This window comes from Ictalurus furcatus, chromosome 11, assembly GCF_023375685.1.
Source record: "Ictalurus furcatus strain D&B chromosome 11, Billie_1.0, whole genome shotgun sequence".
NCBI classification, from domain to species: Eukaryota; Metazoa; Chordata; class Actinopteri; order Siluriformes; family Ictaluridae; genus Ictalurus; species Ictalurus furcatus.
The window spans coordinates 26339800-26362902 of NC_071265.1; the positions used below are offsets into that span (position 1 = coordinate 26339800).

A 23103-nucleotide genomic window follows, 5' to 3' on the forward strand; every position below is an offset into this window, starting at 1 on the left:
GTGATTGGTCAAAAGCCTTGCCTTGTGTGTCAGAAAAGTAAAATCCCTTAGCATTAGCCTCTAAAAGCTCCTAAGCAAAATGTCTCCGACAACAAACACTAAACTAAATTCACTGACGCCTTGCCTTCCTTCTTCGTGGCTGCCTTTGGGCGGGTTCATGCTGATAGTGCACTCTGTGACAAAGAAGTTACGGAAGTAAATCTGGACTTCAAAACAACGCGTTTTGGGCAGGTCTGCAGCGGTGTTCCTCTCTGTTAGATAGAATAAATCCCTTTGGCGAGTTCTGGGACTTTGCAGAGCTTATACATGCACAAACAGATACATTACATCCCAAACAGAAGGAAAACATTCGAAATCATGTTATGACCCCTTTAAACCACTGCATGCCATCCAGCAGGAATCTGTTAGGAGAAGCCATTTGTGGAAAGCGGTTTCGAGGGGGAAACGAGTTTTAGCAACCAATTTCAACAAACGCCAAACACAGCTACCAGTGCAGTCTCCGTGAAAATGAAAATCTCATTTTCGGCCTGTTTACTGCATGCCAGGCTAAGTTGAGTTTCGTGGTTTTGAGAAGACTCAACACCATGCAAATGAACAAAAAAAATAAATACAGGCATCAGATGACATTTCATCACCTGGCAGTCACCCTCTGTTTGCAAGACAAGTCAACAAAGTACCCTGTACAGGCATCAGATCTGTAGAAGCCACACTGCTGTACTGTTAAGGAGGGAAAACGCTGATAAAACGATCTGCTCAGCAGAAGAGGCCTGCAAAATAAATAAATAAATAAACAAACAAACAAACAAATAAATAAATAAAAATGACTGGCTCGAGAGTAAGATCTGCGAAAGGAATTACAGACCCAGAAGAGAGAGCGAGAGGAAATAACGGAGTCATGTGGGGTGGGGGGTTGGGAGAAAGAGAGAGAAGGAGTAGCTTTCCAGTTTATGTTTGGCAGCACTTATTGACACAGCTTCAGCAAAAGCAAAGACTTAAATTCAATATGTACTCAAATACAGGCAGCATCTAAGCACCAGAAGCCAGCTCAACATCAAACTTGGGGATGTCAAGTGTCCAAACGATAATCTGACACCAGGTAGACAGCTCATGCTTTGCAGCAGAAAACCCACAACTCTTTAACTATAATTGAAAACTTCCAACAGGCAGAATATGATCCCCATGAGTCACACTATAGGCTCTTTAAACCACATCAGTGGCAATGAGATTCCTGCCCTGCACAACAGGCACCTGATTCTCTCGGGCAGTAAGAAGCTATTATTGAGCATGTCAGCGTCTCATAGATAAGTGCACTGTGATCCTGGCTGCTCTCAACACTACTGTGCAAACAAAGCCTCTTAGTCTACTTCTGGCAAAATGACAAAACAAAGACCATCACCCTCTGAATCTTTTGGTATAATGTAGAAAGAAACCTCAAAAAAGGATTCCAGGTGAAAAACCATCACAACTCATCTCAAAAACGGCATCTTCTGTTAGACTCTGCACAACAGCTAGATTAATGGTTAGGGTGGACATGATCCCAACTTCTTCAATAAATTGAACAATCACCAGTGATGCTGCTTAGACAACTAGATACGGTCAGATAGTTGTTTTCATTGACTCTGGTTCATTAAAGCCTGAGCTTCCTGTTCATATTTTAATCAGACCGACCAATCACAGAGCACTCTGGCAGAGTCCCCATTTCTGTTTGCCACACACAACGACAGTTTAGTTCATCTACACGAGTAAAACTAAAGCCACGATTGTATACGGTGATATTTCTATTGTATCAGATCTGCCACAATTAGCTCGTGATTGTCACACAAATAATTGTGATCATTTAACTGTCTCAGACACATCTGACCTCATCATTCTGTGAATGCTGCATGTCTGGCTTTACTGAAAATTGTAAGCAAATAACCAACAACTACTGTAAAAAGCTGAACACCTTAGTATATTAATGGGCCTATCGTTTTATACTCCCATAGGTAATATTAATATGAGCTGTAATGCTATACTACAAAATCAACAAGGAAATAAACCAACATGTCAGATTACACTATACACTTACACTATGCACTCTATAATCTAGTGTATGAATTTTAGAAAGGTAGTATCGTCTCAAATGGAACACACGCGTTTTTTGGGGTTTTTTTTTTTTTTACTAACCCAAAGTTTAAGTTGTTTCCAAGTTGATGGCACATGATCATGATGTCAAATGCACGTATCGTGATGCCGCTAGCTTCAGCAGAATACCCAGAGTCAACGACAAGGGATTTCTTCAGCTTACTGTTTAAGTACGACCTCATCAAGTGACAGCAGAAGTAAGTCGGGCACCCCGGTCGCTTCAAAGAACTCAAGGTGAGTGAGTTTCAAGTCATATTAACGTCAAACAAACTGTAAAACTTCTCATCCTTATCCTGAAAGACGGTCCTATATTGTTTGAGGCAGCTGGCCAGCTAACGTTACGCTCCATGTAATGTTAGCGACAGCCTGTTATATGTTAATGATGCTAACGCATTGTAATGTTATAAACTACCTCCTAATGGGCCACCATGCATCGCCATTCAGCCCGTGTGCTGTCAGCTAAATGTAGCCTAATGTCACTAGATTAAATAATTTTTTTCATTTTAATGGTTTTAATACATTTTTCGGCCTGAGACCGTGTCAGTGAATTTAAACTAATGCTTGCATTCAGTGTATACGGTGTGTGTTTAGGAGTGCACCTTAGCACCTGTAGACTCCACTGTTTTAGTCATTGTCAGACAGTGTTGGATAACTAAAACCTCTCTCTCTCTCTCTCTCTCTCTCTCTCTCTCTCTCCAGTATCAGCCAGAGGAGGATGACGTATGTGTGTGTATACACATATTGAAAAAATAACTAACAGATTACTCGATTATGAAAATTGTTAGTTGCAGCCCCAATAAGTACAGAACTACAAAAAGAATTAAGAGTGTGATTCAGTAGGGACTCCATTTAAAATATACATCCAGTGTAGGCTAGCAGCACACTCTCCCACTCTCGAATAATCAAAGCTTATAAATGTGCAATAAAAAAAATGTTTTAATGGATTTCAAATCCTGACGTACAATAAAATCACTGTCTCTTTTAAATGGCTGAATTAACTGCCATAAATAAATGCTACTTCAATACTGACAAAGAAAAAAACCATGATGATGGATCTAGCCACTAGTCTGCAGGCTTAAGAGGAGAGGATGTTTTTGGCATGATTGATTTTGATCGGCTATCGTGCCTGAAAAGCCTCCGCCCTCACTCAACCCATAAACGCCGACTAAAGGATGAAAATACAAGGAATAACTTGTTTTGCCAAAAGCTATCAAATGTTCTGACTGCAAATTCACCAGACATGGACAACAATAATTCTGGTATTAACCAGATTAAGACGATACACTGATTAAGAAACTAGCATGTAAACAGCTATTATTGATGACCTTAATCCGATTAAGGTCATACTCGAAGTAAACACAAATGGAATTAAGACGTGTGGAGTATTCCTGTTTTAGTCTCATTATGGAAGTGTATTACAGACATGTACACACCTTAATCACACTATTAACGTCGTGTGGGAGTTTTCACCGCATTTTGTGACAGGACACGTACACACACAGTAGCGCTCAACCGTTTGACGGCAAACAAGAGAGCACGGCTTTGTCCGAAACCACATACTTACCTGATAAACAGTAGGTTAAATACATGAATTTTGGCTACTATACAGTAGGTAAGTACGCGGTTTCTGACGCAGTCCACGGCTTCAAGCGGTCGTCTATTTGCACGTACAGCACGACAAATAATTAACTGCACTTCACGTAAAATTAAAAATAAAGACACCCAAAACTGTATACGGTACCATAATGAAGACAAACTGTATGTCGATACGTGAAATTCTGGAGTGAACGTCGGACGGCGTTGGCGTGGGGACGTAATGGCGTGTGCCGTTAATCGAACTATGTTCTGGAACACATAAAACGGGAACATGAAAGGAATCTTCTAAAAGCGACTCATGCAAACATCCTAATCACAATATTGTCTTATTCAGAATAAGATCGATATTTAGATTACTGCTGTCTATGATTATGAAGTAAACAGAGTCACAGAGACGTGATCTTGTAGCAGCAACAGAGGAACAGAGAAGGAAGACCGGAAACAGACAGCACGTCACGACACTTGTGTGCTCGGTAATGCAGTGTTGTAGGAAAAACCTACCTACTATTTTTTGGTTTTTTTTTTTTTTTTTTTTAAGTACAGCATTCCAGCATTCTCACTCACAGGACAGATGACACGGCACACAAGAGAAAACTACAGGCTACATGCTGATATTTTATAATCAAATTACAAGTATCAAAGGGTGTAAAGGCCATCCATGGTCATCATTCAGCACTGATGAGACACAAATGCCGAGCACAGGGACACAGCCTGAGAATCACAATAAACAGAACAAAAAATAACCTGCGTTCTACTGTGTTTCTCAAAACTGAACCAGGATATTAAACCTCTAAACACCAGCTGATGTGTCATCTTCAACTTGGAGGATAAACAGTGATGGATCCTTAAAGGCAAACTCTGCAGCGAAATTCATTAAACATGTTTATATTCAGTGTGTGTGTGATCGTGCCCTGTGATGGATCGGCACCCGGTCCAGGGTGTACCCCGCCTTGTGCCCGATGCTCCCTGGGATAGGCTCCAGGTTCCCCCGTGACCCTGAAGGAAGGATAAGCGGTATAGAAGATGGATGGATGGATGGATGTTTATATTCAGATATTCATGATGTACTTTGTGAATGCAGTCCTAATTTGTTGGTTGGTGGAGTCTTTTCATCATTTCTGTGATATGTTAGCAGTTGTGTGCCGTGCTGATGTCACAGGGGGACATTGCTATCGACCCTCACAAAAATCAATGAAAACAATCAGATTTTAATGTTAGCACCTTAAAAATGAGTTCCTGAGCTTCTTTTCTGCCTCATCAAACATTGATCAATTTCATATTCATGACAATAACAGCATACACGTAGTGGAGACAGCGAACACTGGACCCAAAGTTCAACATCGCAATGAAGCTATAGGACACAGTTGAGCTCACGGCACGTACTTGGCTGAGAAAGTAAGCAATCTAAGAGTTGACGAGTTTGACAGCATTGATGGTGACCTTAGCATGAAAATTAAAGCTTTGGAAGCTGATCGGTTTGAGCAAAGTGTACAGATGAGGAGGTGTGTGTGTGAGTGTGAGAGAGAGAGAGAGAGAGAGAGAGACCGACTAAATAACTAAAGCGCTGCTGCATCATTCTCTTTTCTCTCTTTAGGTGATGAGATGGATTGATTCCACAGTCAACTGGTATTCAAATGGCATTGTGGGGGTGTAAAAGTGAAAATAAACCAACATCAATGAAAGAAGCTTAAACTAAAACATGAACTCAATTTCATTACAAAATAAAAATAAAATACAATCTGGGATGCCACTGAATATCACACTGTGATATCGTCTTATCTCCTTCCCTTCTTCTTGGGTCTCCTTTATATTCAAGTTACAGCATTACGTGGAGAGGTTTATATGGGAATAAAAGCTAATAACATAGAAATAGTGGCTAATCAGACATCACAATCATTGAAAGGCGAACATCTGAAAAACAACTCGCTGTTCACAGTCAACACTCGGCGAGCATGTGTGACGCCATCAGCCACTGAGATTACACACTACGAGGACTATTAAGAAGCCAGAACCAAATGTTGGAAAAGTCGAGGCTTCAGTAAGAACACTAGACATAACTTCTCACATTTGGGACATATTCCTAGACACAACTTCTCGCATTTCAGGCTAGATTCCTCCAGTCTGAGCTACTCCCCGTTTCCTTTTTTATCCCCCTGGAAGACACTGCTACTGCAGTACTACAAGCCTTTATTTAGCATGTCTACAGCGACACTTAGGATGGTAATGATAGGTCACGGTCAAAAGCTCCAACGCCCAGCAATTAACAATCGTTAAAAACAATTCACACTTCTACAAGGAGTTACCTCGGCCTTCCTACGAACACTGGCAGACGACATGGCTCGTCTGTCTTTAACAAACCCACGATATGGCCGTTGCACTAAAGAAGATTTGGTTTGTAAGACAGTCTCCATGTGAGTGCTGCATGACCTGAGTCACCCGGCGCGGGATAATTTCTTTCATGCCAGCACAATGTAGGTCCTGTCCTTTCTTCATATGCTTCCCATTAGTGTCAGAAGCAAGGCCGGGCAATATGAACAATCGCACTATATATACACACATACACACTACATGCAACACGAAACATCCTAAGCATCCATGACACAAATCAAATTTCCTTAAACTTGGATAATTTACAGAGCATAGATTGTAATACAAATAACAACATACCGGCAAAGCTGGGAATAGAGTCAGTCATATTTGCTATCGTTAGACTCTCTGGTGTTTATACAAGTGTGCTGAAGATTTCTGATGGGTTGATTATGACAGTAACAGTATGATTATTATGCACCAGCCAGCACAAGTTATAACCAGCCCTGATTTTCAGATAAAAAGTATTTCCTGGCTGACAGACAAACAAACAAACGAAAACCAGCAACTCAGTCCTTTCCTCTATAGTGAGCGCTGCAAACACCTCTTTAGTTACTGATTTTATAACCAAAAGCCTTTCAGACTTGTATGTCCACAAATATTTTGAGCCAGGCTCTGCTTATACACTTCCACAGAAGTGGACCAGGATAAAGTCAGAGTCCTATACAACACTGACAGTTGCTCTTCATTTGAAGCATATTGAATCCAGCAAGAACTGAGTGTAGCTTTGGGTTTTTCTTGACCATTATTATTATTATTATTATTATTATTATTATTATAGGAAGAAGAAGCACCGCATAAACTAAAAAAAAAAAAAAACAAAACAAAACACAAGCACAATATTTGAAAACACGTCTCAGTGTTCAGAATATGACACGCAACTTGGACTGGAAGTTTTCGGCTGAATCCCAAATGCCTCCCCACTACCTACATAACCGGACTATATCAAGTATAAAAAGGCTCCTACAGTAGTGCACTCCATGTCCAACCGGGAGCCGTTTGGAACCCGGCCTGGTCACGCGCATGCGCAAGAGCGCTCGTTTATATAGATGTGTTGCTAACTACCTATAATGTCCAATGAATTCAAGCTGAAACACGCTTTAAAATAAAGACGCTGGAAAAACTGTTGATCCAAACTGATGAACTTCAGTCGTGTTTACTCTTGTTTTAAATAAAATTAGTCTGCAAGCTAACAGTATAATGTGCTTCCACAGCCACTCAGCTTCACCCAAAACAGCTAATAAGCACACAGCCGAAACGAACTGAGAGGAACCAAACACAAACACACTCACCGAGAAGCTTCTTCACCTCGTCTTCACTCATGTAAACGTTGACACTCGGATGGTGGTTATTATTGTTGGTGCTGATTATAACGCTGGGTCTAGCGAGGCACAGGGCCGCCTGGAGCAGCAGGAGCAACACGCAGCCCCCGAGTGTCCTGAGGGCTGGAAGCGGGCGAGCGCGGCACTCTGACCGGCGACCCCCGGAGCCCCGCGCCGCCTCCTTCTGCCCCAGCATCGCACCTTCACTCTTCCCTCAAACTGCTTTAGCAAACCCTCGGTCTTTACCCTCATCCAAAACTTGAGTGTCCTCCCGAGGGCAACATTACTATAGTAGGTGTTGATAACGACGCTAACAAAAACTCTCCCGCTTCGTTTCGAATCCGTTCTCCGGTTGTTCCTGACCGAGCTAAGCGTAACGCTAACAACGCGAGCTAGCTAGCTAACTTTGTTCAAGTCTCACTCGGTGCTCACGGTCGGTTTACACATCTGGACGGATGCGCAATGCCTTTTTAATGTGTTCTGACTACACTTCCACGAAATATAAACCTACATTTAGACAGAAAACAACAATTTCAGACCGCGAAAATAACCCTTAAAGTCTCGTCCCGGTCTTTCCTTTCATGGTCCTACAAGCACCAGCACCCACCCCCAACTGTAATCTCAGTTTTCACGGGAGAAAGGGGGCGGGGCCCGGGTAAAGGAGCGCGCGCGTGCATAGCAGAAAGCTGGATACCGAGTGCGCGCACGCCTGGCCGCGCGCGCGCGCACACACACACGTCTGTCTTGTTATCCTTGTGAGGACCTTCCACTGATATAATTATTAATGCAGCCAATAAACGCTACCCCTACACCTAAATCTGACCCTAAACTTAACCTCTGAAACAGAAAAAATAAGGTTTTAAAACAATTCTTCTATTTGCATGATCTTGTAACTAATACCAACACTAGTAACAGTTGGTCTTGGTTTCCCAATTGAAGCAAAAGAAATAAACTTGGATTGAGTGATTGGCATTTTATATTTAGACTTTTATACTCAAAAGCACTTAGATAATAAAGAAGAAGATTTTCCTGATCTTTGTGAGGTTAAAAATAGAATATTATTTTAAATGTGTAATAGTCTAAAATATCTGTTGCATGATAACTTTGGGAGCAGGATTACAAAAACACTGGTTATACACATTATCACCTCATTCACATGGGTTGGGTGGAGATAAGGGATACCACTACAACCTAGCATGAAGCAATGAAGCATTCTTCTTCTTATAAGTGCAGACCATTCTTCTTCTTCACCATGATGATGATGATGATGATGATGATGATGATGATTACCAATTAATTGCAGAATAATAGAATGCCCACTACAACATCTCCAGGAAATTTGAAGGCTCATTTCATCATCGTGCAATGGTGAGAATTGTCAGTGTCATGCAGGAAGAAGCAAATGTAGTTCTAAGACAGAAGCGAATTATTCCCTGGCCCCACTGACCACAACAAGATAAGATGTTGCCTAATGTTATGTCGGCTATGAGTTTATTATAGCTTGCTAGATGACAAACAAATGTTGATTAGGTGTGTGCCTTTTATGTCCGATGGGGATCCTACCAAGGCCAAACACAGATCCTACCAAGGCCAAACACAGGAGTAGCCATATGTTCTGTGGATTAGTATTTTTCCCCATGGATAAGTATTTTGCTACACTCCTGCCCATTCAACCCTGTTATTTTTAAATGTGCGTAGCTACAATATACTGTGTGCAAAAAGTAAACTTCGCTCATGTCCATCAGCCTGAATACATTAAGAAAATCTGAAGACATAATAATAGAAATGGGAAAAGTCAAAAACTGACTTTCACGGTGCAGTGCATATAGAACAGAGCCACCTTGTGGTAAAATGAAGCCAGACATAGAGTCCTTTAATGAATTACTTGAATTCTGTTGTTTGACATGAGAAGTGTCCCCATTTCATGAAGGACTAGTTGGAAAGACTTGAAATATTTTAAATCATCAATTTAGCATTTAAATGCTGTGTTAGGTAATATACAGCAACCTTGCAAAATTCTTGAAATGGAGTCTTCTATAGCGCAAAGCCTTTCTCCAGCTGTGCCTTCATTCCAGGGAAATCCAAGCTGATCTGCAGAGATAAAGTCAGATTACACTGCAAGTGGACATTTTATTGCTTTAATTTCCTAAAAACATCAATTTCCTTTATCATTTAAAAGCGTCGTTTTGCGGAGACACCAGCAAAAAAATTAAAAAAAAATAAAAAAAGACGTCAAGCAATTTTTAATCATTTTATTATTAAAATATTCACCTACAAAACACACCTATAAACACTATTTACAGGATAGCTAGCAAAGAAGTTGGATTTATACAAACACAGAGAACATGTGAGATGCTTCCATTAATTGTTTGTGCTCTTGTTGAGTGGGCGAGGAAAAAAAGTTTGAAGAGTACCAGTTCTAAGGCTGTATAAGATGTAGTTGCCGAAGGGAGATGCAATGGGGCCAGCTTTTAAAGAAAAATTCCCTGAGGGACTACACAGCCACATAGTGTCAACATTACAAATCCATTCCAGTTGAGGTATGCTATTTATGCAGGGTAACTGCCAGGATGTATTTTACATGGTGATCTACAGAATAAGAGGTGGAAAAAAACTTGTCCATAAAACTGTCTGAGTAAGCAATTCATGGTTTCACGTTTTGAATGAAGAGGGGTCTGTGCTTCACCAAGTTACTACAGCTTCCTGAAATAAAACAGGAAATATTAAGTATTAAGTACATAATTCAGCAGTCACACCTCTGTTTAGGAGTCAGCATCAGACAAGATAAACTGCATGACAACTGAAACAAAAGAAAAGTGCAATTACCTTTATTGCTGTCTTTGCGTTCTGCGGTCTGATTAAAAAAAATAAAAAAAAAAGAACAATGAAAATTTTTTTTACTGCTGTTTACAAGACTACATTTTACTTCCATCCAGACATGTTCTGTACCGCTTATCCTACACAGGGTGGGAGGAGCCTGGAACCTATCCCAGGCAACTCGGGGCACAAGGTGGGAGACACCCTGGACGGGGTGCCAATCCATCACAGGGCATAATCACACACACACTCACACACTACGAACAACAGGAGGTATGAGGCAAACGTGCTAACCACTGAGCCACCATGCCCCTCTACATTTGATTTAAATTGTATACATTATAGGTATCTAATATCATATAAATAATATATAAATAATGTATAAATAATAGGTATCTTCGTTCACCATTTTTAATAGGTTATCACTAACATATTCACAAGTTTAAAAACAAATCAATACTTTTATACCTTAAAGCTTTGAAAAAATCAGTCAAGTCAAAGTATGATTTGGTTGCTTTTCATGCAAATGAAATATTAACAAATGCTATTACATTCCTCAGTTAAATCTTATGATTTATACCTTATCGTCATTCAAATTTTTACAAGCTCTTACAAATTCTTTTTTTAAAAATTACATTAAATCAGAGATTTAGTCAGCTGGTGTGATACTGGATCACTGGATCAACAGCGAAAGTTGGTAATAAGAGTAAGGGGCGGCTGTGGCTCAGGTGGTAGAGCGGGTCGTCCACTAATCGCAGGGTTGGCGGTTCAGTTCCCGGCCCACATGACTCCACATGCCAAAGTGTCCTTGGGCAAGACACTGAACCCCAAGTTGCTCTTGAAGGCAAGTTAGCACCTTCATGGCAACTCTGCTACCATTGGTGTGTGTGTGTGAATGGGTGAATGAGAACCAGTGTAAAGTGCTTTGGAACCGCTCAGGTTAAAAAAACGCTATATAAGTGCAGACCATTTACTAAGAGTCATGAGATGAAGTAGTTGTGTTTTGTTAAGTGGGAACTTAGCTTAGAACCATAGATCCTTAGCCCTGTGTCCTGGATAGACTACGAGGGTGTCAGTGGTAATTGACTAGTCCAACAGAAGAGAGTTCTTCACTGGTAGGTTAATCAGTTCACTTTTGTCAAGGTTGAGTTTTAGACATCATCCACTAAGAGATGTTGGTAAGGCTGTCTGATATCTTCTGAGAGACTTAAGAAGTGGATGAAGGGAAAAGAGAATAAAGTTGTGTGTCATCGGCATAGTGATGACATAGGAGAAGCAACAAGGCCTGATAACTGAGACCAGTGATTTAGCATACAGGGACAACAAGAACGGACCAAATACTGAACCCTGAGGTACTCTAGTAAAAAGGCTGTTAGGTGATACTACACCTAGGATTGATTCTGTAGGTATTAGAGGCCAGATGATGAGGGTTTGGGTCAAAGATTGCAGACAGGTCAGTGATGATGAGGGCAGAAGACAAAGAGTTCTTTGTGGCTTTTTGTAAAGACTGCAAAGTGGGCAGTTTCTGTATGCAGCCGCCCCATCAACTGCCCGAATACAAAAAAAATTTAGTTTGGGACAATCTCAAGGCTATGCTCAACATGGTGGTAACTGAGGAGTCCCAGTGGTTTTGGTTCCCAAGACCGACCGGACAGTCCAGTTTTGTGTGGACTTTAGAAAAGTCAACGTGGTGTCTAAATTCAATGCCTTTCAATGACGGACTAGATGATGGCTTGCTGTTATTTGACACTGGATTTGTCAAAGGGATATTGGCAGAGCCCCTTGACTCCAATATCTCATGAAAAAATGGCCTTTTCCACTCCGTTTGGTTTATACCAATTCGTGACCCTTCCTTTTGGGTTGTTCAGGGTCTCTGCGATGTTCCAGTGACTCATGGACAGAATCCTCCTTCCACGGGCTCCGTATGCCGCTGCCTATTTATATGACATTATTATCTACAATAATGATTGGCAGAGGTACATCCAGCACCTGCGAGCTGTTCTGAGATCACCGAGGTGGGTGAGACTCATGGCAAACCCAGTGAATTATGCGATAGGACGGGTAGAATTACGGTATCCGGGCTTCCACTGGGGTGCTTCCCCAACTTGATAAGACAGCAGTGATTGCGGCCTGCCCGAGACCCGTGCTCGAGCGCTGGTTTGTGAATGGAGGGCAGAGCGAGAGAAGAACAGTGAACAGTGGTAAGGACTGCACACATGTGGGGAATTTTCTTAATGAATGTTCTGTGTTGCAGTGAGACGAGGCGAGGATAAGAGGGAGAGAGCAACCAGCAGGTAGCCGTGTGTGCGTGCATTTGTATGTGTGTGTTTTTGAGAACGCTGAAAAGTAAAAATAAAATAAAGAGCCTTTGAATTGGTCCAAGCCTGTCCCCAGAAGAGTATTACAGTACTGTATTAATATTTATCAGCTTTTTTATCTGTACTTTGGCTGATTTGTAACTAGTATGTGTAACACTACTGGATATTAGCACATGCTCTAAAATTTGTGTTACTTTTGGCCCTCACTTCTGTCGCATCCTTTTTTCTTTGCAGATGCTTCTGTTTTACTGGCAGAAATTCTGCCTCACTTGTGTATAGCATTTAACAGATGTCCTTATCCAGAGTGACCTACAGAAGTGCTCTGGAGTCTCTAGCATGAAACAGGACAAGGTCTAAAAATACTCTTATGTTACTTTGGCAACTTAGTAAAAAGCATCTGCCAAATGTAAATATAATTATGTATACGTAAAGTTCTGCATTGGAAAGTCGCTAATCAAATTTGGATTGTGTGCAATAGGGTTGAAATCTGTCCTAGCCCGGCAAACAAAAGATAAACCATGCTCTGTCTGAAACATACAGGTTCAATCCGGTACAAGAAACATGAAAAATGACATGTCAAAAGCAACTGAACAGCTCAATAAAGAGTTCTGATTGTGTGCTGGTTTTGGCTGTAGCTAATGAAATGTAACCAATATAGGTATTCTGGTTAGAAATTAGAATTATAAATCATCCTATTGACAAGCTGGCCTACAGGAATGAATGTCTGGCACATCCCTTTATACAGTATTTTATCCAGTCTGAATCATTTCAAACTTGCCTGAACCTCAGTCATAAAATCTTACTCAAGACAATAACATAAGGTCCAAATCTGGAAGTTTTTCTGTAGGATACTTACTGGGGTTTTTCTTATTGAGCACAGGTTCACAGATTTCTCTAAAACAAATGTCCTGCTGTACTTTATATGTTCTTTTATATCTGTGAAGCAAAATAGAGAAAAAAAAACATCAGAAAATCTCGAATCAAGAGCAGAGCAGATACACCAGATTATGGAGTTGTATGCGAAAGTTTGGGTACCCCTAGTTACGTTTAATTTCTTAAAGATAACCACTATTTTTCTAAAACACTAGTTAATAAAAGTAATATTTTGCTGCATAAAAGCATATTTTGGGGGGGGGGGGGGCTTTAGAAAGCAACATGGAAATTTTTATCATAAATGTATGATATGATTTTTGATCTTCAATTTCTTTCTATCTATCTCTCTCTCTTTCTTTCTTTCATGGTCCATAGTACAATTATTCATCAGTCAAGCCGTGACAACTCACCATCCCACAGCCTCTGGAGAATTTCTTATACCTTTCCAGGGACTGTTATACAATGGGACACTGATATTCCTTCATGGTACAGATAGTTCTGGATTAGCAACTGCACCCTGCTGTACCACACTGATGGCAAAATGCAAGACTAACTGTGCAAAAAGCAAACTTAAACTGATACTTTCAAACCCTTTTTTTCTTTCATGTTGTTGTGTATAACGTTGCCCTAATTTATTCATTGTACAGTGTTTGTCTATCTTCAGTAATGGCTTTATCCTGGTCAGGGTCATGGTGGATTTGGACCCTATCCTCGGAATACTGGATGTAAAGTGCGAGTATGCCATGCATGCACACACACACTTGCACAATTATCCCGGAAACACTCTGTGTGAGGTGGGAATATGCCATTCACACACACACACACACACACACACACACAGACACTTACACACTTATCTAGGGGCTCATATTTTTAGCTTAACCAATTCATGTCCTGGGAAGTGGGAGGAAGAACATGTGAAACCCCACACAGAAGATCAAACCAAGGACTCTGGAGCTGTGACACCGTACCTCCTGTGTCATGTTTTAGGAATTCTTGCTTTAGGAATATTTCCCTCAGTCATCCTCTCAATATGATTCTAGTTCATAAATATTTTAGGTCTTGCATGAACGCTACGTATTTGGGATCTGTCCACATGTAACGAGTGCAACAAATGACACGAGCATGTATCCAAACTTCCACATACAACATCATTCTATCTGCATGTACAATCTGGGCTACACAAGACAGAAAAAAATCCCTTACAGATAATGGCAGACTCCATCCTCCCATACAGGCACACTCTTTGTTTCCGAGTAGAGGCGGGTACATGGATGTTTTACTCGTTGGCAATCTACAGGCAAAAATATATGTGTGTGAGTGTGTGTGTGTGTGTGTGTGTGAGAGAGAGAGAGAGAGAGAGAGGGAGGGAGACAATGTGAGGAAAACAATTCACTTAAGTTATTTCAGAAACATGTTCTCACTCAGTGCTAAACACTTGAACGAGGAATGCGATATCCAAACTATATAACAAAGTGCACAAGTGTGGTAAGAGGTGAGTTAGCCACCCCTAACAGAAAATGTCTGGCATTGATCTGAATGTGTCTTGAGTGTTTCTTGACCCAGAGAAAGAAAGGGTGTGATAAAGTGGGACTTGCTGGTTGGACTTACACAATTCACACTGTCTGCCCTTAAAGCTTGTCAGACATTCACAGCTGAAAATGTCTCCACTCTGTATGCAAGTGCCTCCATTCTGACATGGCTGAGTCCTGCAGTCACGCTGAGACTCTGCAAAGCAAACACGCCATTTTACAACACACAATTCATTGTTGTATCTCTCTACTACCTCTGTGTTCAGAAAAAAAAAAAAACCCTGATAGAATAGAATAAAATAATAGGCTTAGTAAAATTTAAGCATATAATATCTTGTTATTATTATATGACTGTAATGGTGTGTGTCCTGCAGCTTTACTTTGACACTTTGTGAGTTTCTGCTTCAGCTGGCAGCAATCAGAGTGGCAAAATATCATTTACAGACCCAAAGCAGAATCTGAAGAGACTTGCTGTTTCTTAAGATAATACTTATGGTGCATTGAAAGGAACACCCACCACTTTTTATCTTCGTCACTTCTTCAGGGATCTCTAGAGCCAGACTGATTTTGTTGGTTGTTTCCTCCATTCTCTCTAATTTGATTGGAGGTTCAGGTTCTGTACGGAATGACAAATGAAGTGCAAATGAGTTCAAGTTCATTTATTATTTAGTATTTCAATCATTCATCTTCAGTAAATACTTTCATGGTGGATCGGCAACCTATCCCAGAAAAACTGGCCGTGAGGTGGGAAAGGCCAGTTCATTACATCACACACACACACACACACACACACACACACACACACATGGTAAAAACAGTGTACACTATTTGCACCCAATTCAGTTATTGTCAATATCTAACCTGTAGCTCGGTCTCCTTCTATAACATGACAGGCACCAATCTAGAAGGGTAAGGGCCAACAAGGGATACCAATCATGGCTAATGGTTTCCATTAAACTAAATATAATAGTTAGCAGGTGATACTGTGGTGCAATGGGTAGTATTGCCACCTCACAGCTCCAGGATCCCAGGTTCAATCCTGACCTCAGGTTACTGTTTGTGTGGGTTTCCCTCAGACTCTTTGGTCTCCTCTCACCTCCCTAAAACAAGCTGGCAGGTCAATTGGCTACTCTAAAATGGCCCCTAGGTGTGAATGAGTGTGTGTGAACTGTGTGCTATGATCCAGAGAGTATTCCTGCGATAAGCTCTGGATTCACTGTGTAAAAGCAAATCCTACTCTTTTTAAAATCATAACTGACTTGTGCGATGGCGAATGACTTTGCGCTGTGAGTTGGTGAATTTGGCCGTTATTCTCCCCCGACCGTCTATCAGCTCTGTGTATCTGTGAGAGACCAGAAAGAAAATATTCATTTCATGCCACCAATTGAAAATGCTTGCACTAATAAAAACACGTTGTGTAAAGATTCTGAAAATGTTTTATTTAACCTTCCCAATATACCAACCTGGGCAGTTCTTCGGAATGTTCCCGGTCTTTATCAGAACCTTGATGTTTTATTTTAGTGCGAGTCAGAGTGCGCCTGCTAGAGGTGTCACGACCTCCCTGAGTTCTCTCAGCTTTCCCCTGCGGCTCCTCCAGAGATACTGCACATGAGTACATTTAAATTTATTCATTTGGACACAGCATTTTTCAAAACTACTTATATATCAGGAAGAATCCAATCCAAGCAAATATACGAGGATTTGGAAGTCTTGCTTAACGGTCCAACAGTTGCTGTCTCACCGTCTTCTGTTTTTCAAGTATGTCAATAAGTATGTCAATTTCTATACACAGCTGGAACATAAAGAGTAGCCAATTCCTGTGTCTCACATGTGGTGAAGGCTAAGTGCTGGGCCACACTATGGATCTGCTCGTGGCCTGTGTTGCGCACTGCAGTTAGGGCGAGCCGATAGTGCTGCCCCGGGCTCAGTTCTCGAATGGTGTACATGCTCAGAGTTCCATCAGGCAGGTAGCGGCTCCGGGTGGTTAGGCCGCGTGTCACGTTCACCACAAAGCCATCAGGGATGCTCCTTGGATGCCGGTCCCATGTGACTCGTGCGGTGCTGGAGCTCACATGGGATAGAGAGAGGTTCTGGGGAGGAAATGGTTCTGACATAGAAAGAAAACAGGATTAGAACTATAATAGAAAATAGATATTTTCAAACACGGTGGATATCTATTGGTGTGTGTGTGTGTGTGAATATTATGAAGTAGAACAGATACTGTGACAGACAGTGAGGCAAAACTAGAAATAAACGGACGTAAACGTACTTGTCCAGAAGTGCAGGGGTCCAGAAGAGTGGCTGGTGGAGGGCAGGTCCTCAGGACGAAGTCCACTCTGTGTCAGCACATCCACAGTGTACATCTGACCTGGAAGAAGAGAACTGTGACACACACATTAGACTTTTTGGACAAATCTACTTTCAGAGTGTAGTACAGTTGTACATGAAGCAGCTGCCTAAATGCTATAAGCATGGCCTCAAGAGAGACATCTAGTGGTTAGAATAATTGCTCTTAGGCAGTAGATTCAGTAGATTCTAGTACTAATCAGTCATGTTAATGTGACAACATTTTGAATTCATTGCTGACCTGAAGCTGTATTCCATAACACTGGCATTCAGGACGGAAGTGCGAGTGCCGCTCCCATCCGAGGGCGCCAGAGATACCCGCACCAGGTTGACAGCGGCATGCCAGCCTGCCTGCACTAGCCATTGTAGCCACACTTGGGAGGAGGAGACGTTCACCACCTGCAGCTGATCCACCTTCCGAGGCCCTGAAGCACAATACAAGAGAGGTTTCATTCTCACAGACAATGCAAAGGTAGCGCCATGGTTCTACAAGAATAATTGGAAGGTTGGGTGTGGAAATCCAAACAAGTACCACTGTATATTCACTTCAGTACACCTTCTACACTCTGGTCCTTGCTAACCCATGAACATGCCAGTTACCACTTTTGGTATTATTAGCTAATGGGTGCTATGGTTGAAAGTAAACAATCTGAATAAATGAAGTAACAGGTCTGTGTTTGTGTGAGAAATTATTTTAGAAATCCATACAAGTTCGCATGTTGTCAACTTCCACTCACAAGCAAGGTCTTCACTATTGCAGGACATTTACAAACCAGAAAGTTGTGACATAGTCAGAATCTGAACGCTTAGACCTGCTGATTATGTACGTTATGATAAGTAAATGTTGCAAATAAAAAAAACAAACAAACATGTATTTATTTGGTCCTGCTGGTAAGGTTTCATGCTGGTTTCAACAATGATGCATATGAAATTTACTTGAATAAAGAGCTCCCGCTTTTGGAGACTCTTCAGCCAGTTGAAATGAATGAATCAGTTAGCTATTTTTAAGCCAGGCACACCTGAAAAAAGGTTCAAAGTATTTTTATTGTCACCTCTGAATGAGATGTAAAAGCAAGGGCTCTCACTTGTGCGTATGAGGGCAGTCGCAGGCTGGCTGATATCGTTGCTGTTGGAATTGCGTTTGATTGAGTAGGTGGAGATGTTGTAAAGCTGTCCTGGGCTCAGGCCCTGCAGTACATAGGTTGAATGCTGCCTCTCCAGGAAGTCTGTTTTTCGTGGGCTGCGCCCAATGGGAGCATAAGTGATGGCAAAACCACTGATCAGGTTCTGATTTGTGTCAGCTTGATCCCATCGTAGCTCCACCTCGCTTTCCTCCACTCTCAGCACATGCAGGCCAGATGGAGGCAGGAGATCTGGGAACATGGAGGATAATGTGTGCTACTTTGCATTATTCTGGTTCAAAATAGTGAATGTTTAAACAAAGCCTCTACTCTCTACGATGGGTTATCCCAGAGGTAGAATATAAACCAAAGAACCCATTACTACCACCATAAGTAAACAGTATTTTGGGGTAACATTTGAACTTCCCATCTGGAAGGTGGTATTAGTACAGGCGTCTTCTGAGGTGACTTTTTTCCAGTTTGAAGCTATTATTTGATGAATCTTTCATGCAGAAGGCAATCCAGTAATTCTGATCACCAGATATCAGAGTCGACAGACACGGTGGGCAAAACTGTCACCTCAACTGCGGCTTAATTTTTTTAATATAAATTTATTAATATAAAATTTAAACGTTTTCTTAAAAAGTACAACAGTGTAAAATATCATGATAAGATCATTCTTGTGGTATGAAAATCTCCACATGCTTATTCTACATACCTCAAGTACTTTTTTTTGGGTACTTTTATTTTGGGTACTATTGTGGGTTACTATAGTAGTAAGTCGGTACAATTTTGTGATATATGAATTAATCTTGAATATGTTTTGCCACCAATCCAATTGTATCAGCTTTTTATCAGTATTTACCTTAATCTCAATAAACACGACTGTTTTAAGGTGTGTCTACTTAACCAGAATAGTCTGCTCTGTTATTATTAGCTCCGACTTTAATGTATGAAATCTAAAAGAATGATTCATTAATCAAAGTTGAATGAAGTTGACCCATGCCCGGAGGAGTGTGGCTTAACCACACACTGTACCTCTCTCGCAGTCGCGGCCTGTGTGTCCCACCCTGCAGGCGCAGCTGTAATTTCCTCTCCTGTCACTGCGACAGAAGCCTCGGTTCCCACATGGCTGTAATACACACGGGTTTTCCACTAGAGGGCGATAAGAGATTTGTCTAACAATGTTCAGTCACTTTGCATGTCCAGAACGCTTCAGCAGTGTGACCATAGTACTTGAAAGTGATGTTCAACATACAAGTCTGGCAGCGATCCCCAGTGTAGCCCTCTTTACACACACACAGATGCCTCCTCCTGTAGCCTCGACACACACCTCCATTCTGGCAAGGATTTGATTCGCATCCGTCCTGCTCTACAGATAAAGCACAGGGATTTTAGTAAGCTGATATCAGTAAAGCCCGCTTCCTTTAAAGACACTGTCAGACACCACCACAATTTTCAGATGATTCCATGTTTGGGGTACCATTACATTAGCTAATATGTATGCAAAGCAAAGGTAAAAGACATTTTAAACATAGGTAAAGTGCTTCACAACAAGCTATGTGCATGTGTCAGATAAATAACTTAAAAGAAAATTATAACTACACTTTAATAATTAATGAAATACTTCAAATTAGTATTTTTGCATTAATATGTGAATCCAGTTAACCAATTTGCTTAAACTAAAAAGTAATTCAAAACTTTCTTTTCCATGGGTCATCCATTATATGTTCTACAAATTTTAGCTGTGACCTACAGCATTCACACAACCCTGTTACCTGAACCCAATATAAAATATTTGGAAAAGTCCATAAATCGAATATTCAATAGGAAGGTGCACCAGCTGAACTTCCTGAAGATCATGGGAAGAAGAAAATGAAGTTCTCTCATTCTTTTCCCGTTACTTTCATCGATGTTGTGATATTGATTAACAATTACAATGTATTCATGCCATCAGCATACATGCTCGTTAACCACACTTTGTGTATTTGCTAATTCTTGTTCCTTTCCACCCTGGTCCTGATTTAAGAGAAAAATGTAGCCATTGTAAGCTAGGATACCATGTAAAAAATGAGATATTGTTGCTACGATGTTTTTGAGACCTTTTGTGAATGATTAAGACCAAAAAAAACGCAAAAAACTGCTTGTAAAAACAACAAATTTTGCCACATCAATCTACTTTTTTTTATGCATGTTTAACGGCATGTATAGCATCTTCTCTTAAACTGTAGTAATAACATGTTAAAACTTGACTGAAAAATGTTTATTTGCGATTATCTAAAACTTAAGCCCCACCCACCTGGTACATTGTGTCATATATCCCTGAAAAGCTTGTTTCATGATGCCACTGTACGTGTCATTATGATATACATTTCAACATCCTTTATAAACATTATAAACCAATCTTACTGGAGTAGAAACACATGCGGTCTCAATATCATTTTATTCCTATATTCACAACCAAAAATCTCAGTTTCTCGACGACCCACAGTGATTGAAATAAAAAAAATTTCACAGTTCCTCCAGGATTTTGCAGTTGCAGTAATTAACACAAAGTCAAGCAAACTATACATTTTTTTTTCAAAATTACTACAGATTTTCCACAGATTTGGGCCAAGAAGTGTCATGTGACGTCATCACAACACACATTCCGCCAAAGCCGTCTTCGATTCACCTGTGCTGAACATTTAGTACAGCTAAAAAGTCTCCTTTACCAACAAACATCACTGCGAAAGGCTGTGCAAAGCAATTTCTTGCATCTGCAATTTCACCAATTCCAGTAGTTTTTAATTCCAACCACCTTTTTTTCTGAAAAAGGGTTCACAGTAAACTAAACATTTTAATTTACATGAAGGTCTTTAGCAGCTAGGTCTTTGGTTTTATTATATATGCAAATCTGTGCATATAGAATTAGAGAAAGCCTCATTTGCATAAATAAATGTACATTTTTGAATCAGTAATCAGCTGCCGAAGATGTGATATATATTATTCAAGAACCCTACTGAACTGTAGTCATAGTGTCATTTAAAAAATTAATATATGAGTTACAAAGGATAAATTGCACCCCAATCTTGAAATCTCTCCCCTAAAATTAATTTGAAATGTACTAGCAAAAATCAAGGAACATTTATTTAATGCAAGCTGGTAATAATGTTGACACGGACATTTTAGTATAAAGCCCTTCTACGAATAAAAGGATGAAGTGTTTGTTATCATGACCTTTTAGCCGAGTCAGAGGCATATTTAAAAAGCTATAGCTGATAGTTTTAACATTATATTCATGGTTTCTCTGGCTGCTAAAGGCTGAGCTTCGGCTAAAAGCTCACAGTCTTGTTTAGAAATCCAGGATGAGGAGGAACTACATTTGATACCATAGACAGAACTGCTGATTATAGCTTCCTCTTCACACTAGAATTAACTCATGTTATTCCTGGGTAATTAGACGATGAAGTGAATCAGACATTAGGGAAACAAATTAGGGGGAAATATTAAACTCCACAACCTTCCAGCCCTTCATTCCAGTACTGCTTTAACATGCCCTCATCAACTTGGTCTCACCATTTTGCTTTACAGACAAGCTTGGTTGTTAGGTTGGATGCAAGGGCCTGCCAGTTACAACATATCTTTGTAACACTATTATCCCCTTGTTCCATCCCTTTTGGATTAATGTCATTATGTATAGCTTGGGATGTCAATTATTGATAACCATCTGCTGATTGTCCTCAAAGAGAGAGGGAGAGAGAGAGAGAGAAACAAAAACACTAAACAGCTGTGATAACACTTGTTAATCATGGGAAGATGTCCAGGGATAACATACATTTGAGTTTATAATCACTGGGGACTGTGTAAATATTTTATGATGCTACGTCATACTAGGTTATTTCAGTAAACTGGCTAGCTAGCTAACAATTTCATGTGTTTAATTTTTTTGTGTGTAGCAGCCAGGGTAAGATTATTCTCATTGTGAAATAGTTTTAGGGCATTTCCAGAGCAATTTATTAACCCCTGTAGTATCCATCCATCCATCCATCCATCCATCCATTTTCTTTACCGCTTATCCTACACAGGGTCATGGGGAGCCTGGAGCCTATCCCGGGGAACTCAGGGCACAGGGCAGGGGACAACCTGGCAGGGCACAATCGTGCACACACATTCACACACTATGGACAATTTAGAGATGCCAATCAGCCTACAACGCATGTCTTTGCGCTGGGGGAGGAAACTGGAGTACCTAGAAGAAACCCCCGAAGCAAAGGGAGAACATGCAAACTCGCAGGATAGAAGCGGGATTCAAGCCCCAACCACGGAGGTATGAGGCAAACGTGCTAACCTGAACGGCTTTTTCTCTGAACATTCGCAGGTGTCATTTCTAACGGAGTCATCAATTACCAATAACTCAAGAATGGATGCCAGATTAGAGGGCTGTAGTCACCTGTCTGACAGCGTTGGCCAGTAAATCCAGACTCACACTCACACAGGAAGGAGGCCACTCTGTCTCGACACGTGCCTCCATTCATACACGGCTGAGACAAGCACTCGTTTATTTCTGAGGAGAAAAACAGAGAATTGTTGACATGCAAACCACTTGAAGGTGAGCACGCACGTTGCACCCAAGGTACAACTCTGACAAAGGTTATTTAAGTATTTAATGCTGAACAACTTGTATTTGCTTTTCTTGTCCTAGGTT

The 23103-nt window shown here is 40.8% G+C and overlaps 2 protein-coding genes across 4 annotated transcripts in view; both read right to left on the reverse strand.

Moving 5' to 3' along the window:
- ryk (receptor like tyrosine kinase) overlaps positions 1–8127 on the reverse strand; it is a 61505-nt gene extending 53378 nt beyond the window's left edge. Inside the window, exon 1 of one of the 3 annotated variants that reach the window (XM_053636565.1) lies at positions 7380–8127. In XM_053636565.1, the coding sequence (XP_053492540.1) occupies positions 7380–7605 (226 nt within the window). In that variant the 5' untranslated portion in view covers positions 7606–8127. The remainder of the gene's footprint in view (positions 1–7379) is intronic. The other 2 variants (XM_053636564.1, XM_053636566.1) reach the window with 2 other exon arrangements.
- Positions 8128–8465: 338 nt separating this feature from the next.
- Positions 8466–23103, reverse strand: part of sned1 (sushi, nidogen and EGF-like domains 1) — a 50739-nt gene continuing 36101 nt past the window's right edge. Inside the window, exons 17-31 of the mRNA XM_053636563.1 lie at positions 22849–22962; positions 19675–19788; positions 19455–19571; positions 18381–18668; positions 17537–17720; positions 17219–17331; positions 16778–17056; positions 16413–16551; positions 16209–16291; positions 15467–15565; positions 15029–15145; positions 14624–14711; positions 13401–13480; positions 10236–10263; positions 8466–10112 (exon numbers count right to left, since the gene is read on the reverse strand). Of these exons, the coding sequence (XP_053492538.1) occupies positions 10238–10263; positions 13401–13480; positions 14624–14711; positions 15029–15145; positions 15467–15565; positions 16209–16291; positions 16413–16551; positions 16778–17056; positions 17219–17331; positions 17537–17720; positions 18381–18668; positions 19455–19571; positions 19675–19788; positions 22849–22962 (1841 nt within the window). The 3' untranslated portion in view covers positions 8466–10112; positions 10236–10237. The remainder of the gene's footprint in view (positions 10113–10235; positions 10264–13400; positions 13481–14623; positions 14712–15028; positions 15146–15466; positions 15566–16208; positions 16292–16412; positions 16552–16777; positions 17057–17218; positions 17332–17536; positions 17721–18380; positions 18669–19454; positions 19572–19674; positions 19789–22848; positions 22963–23103) is intronic.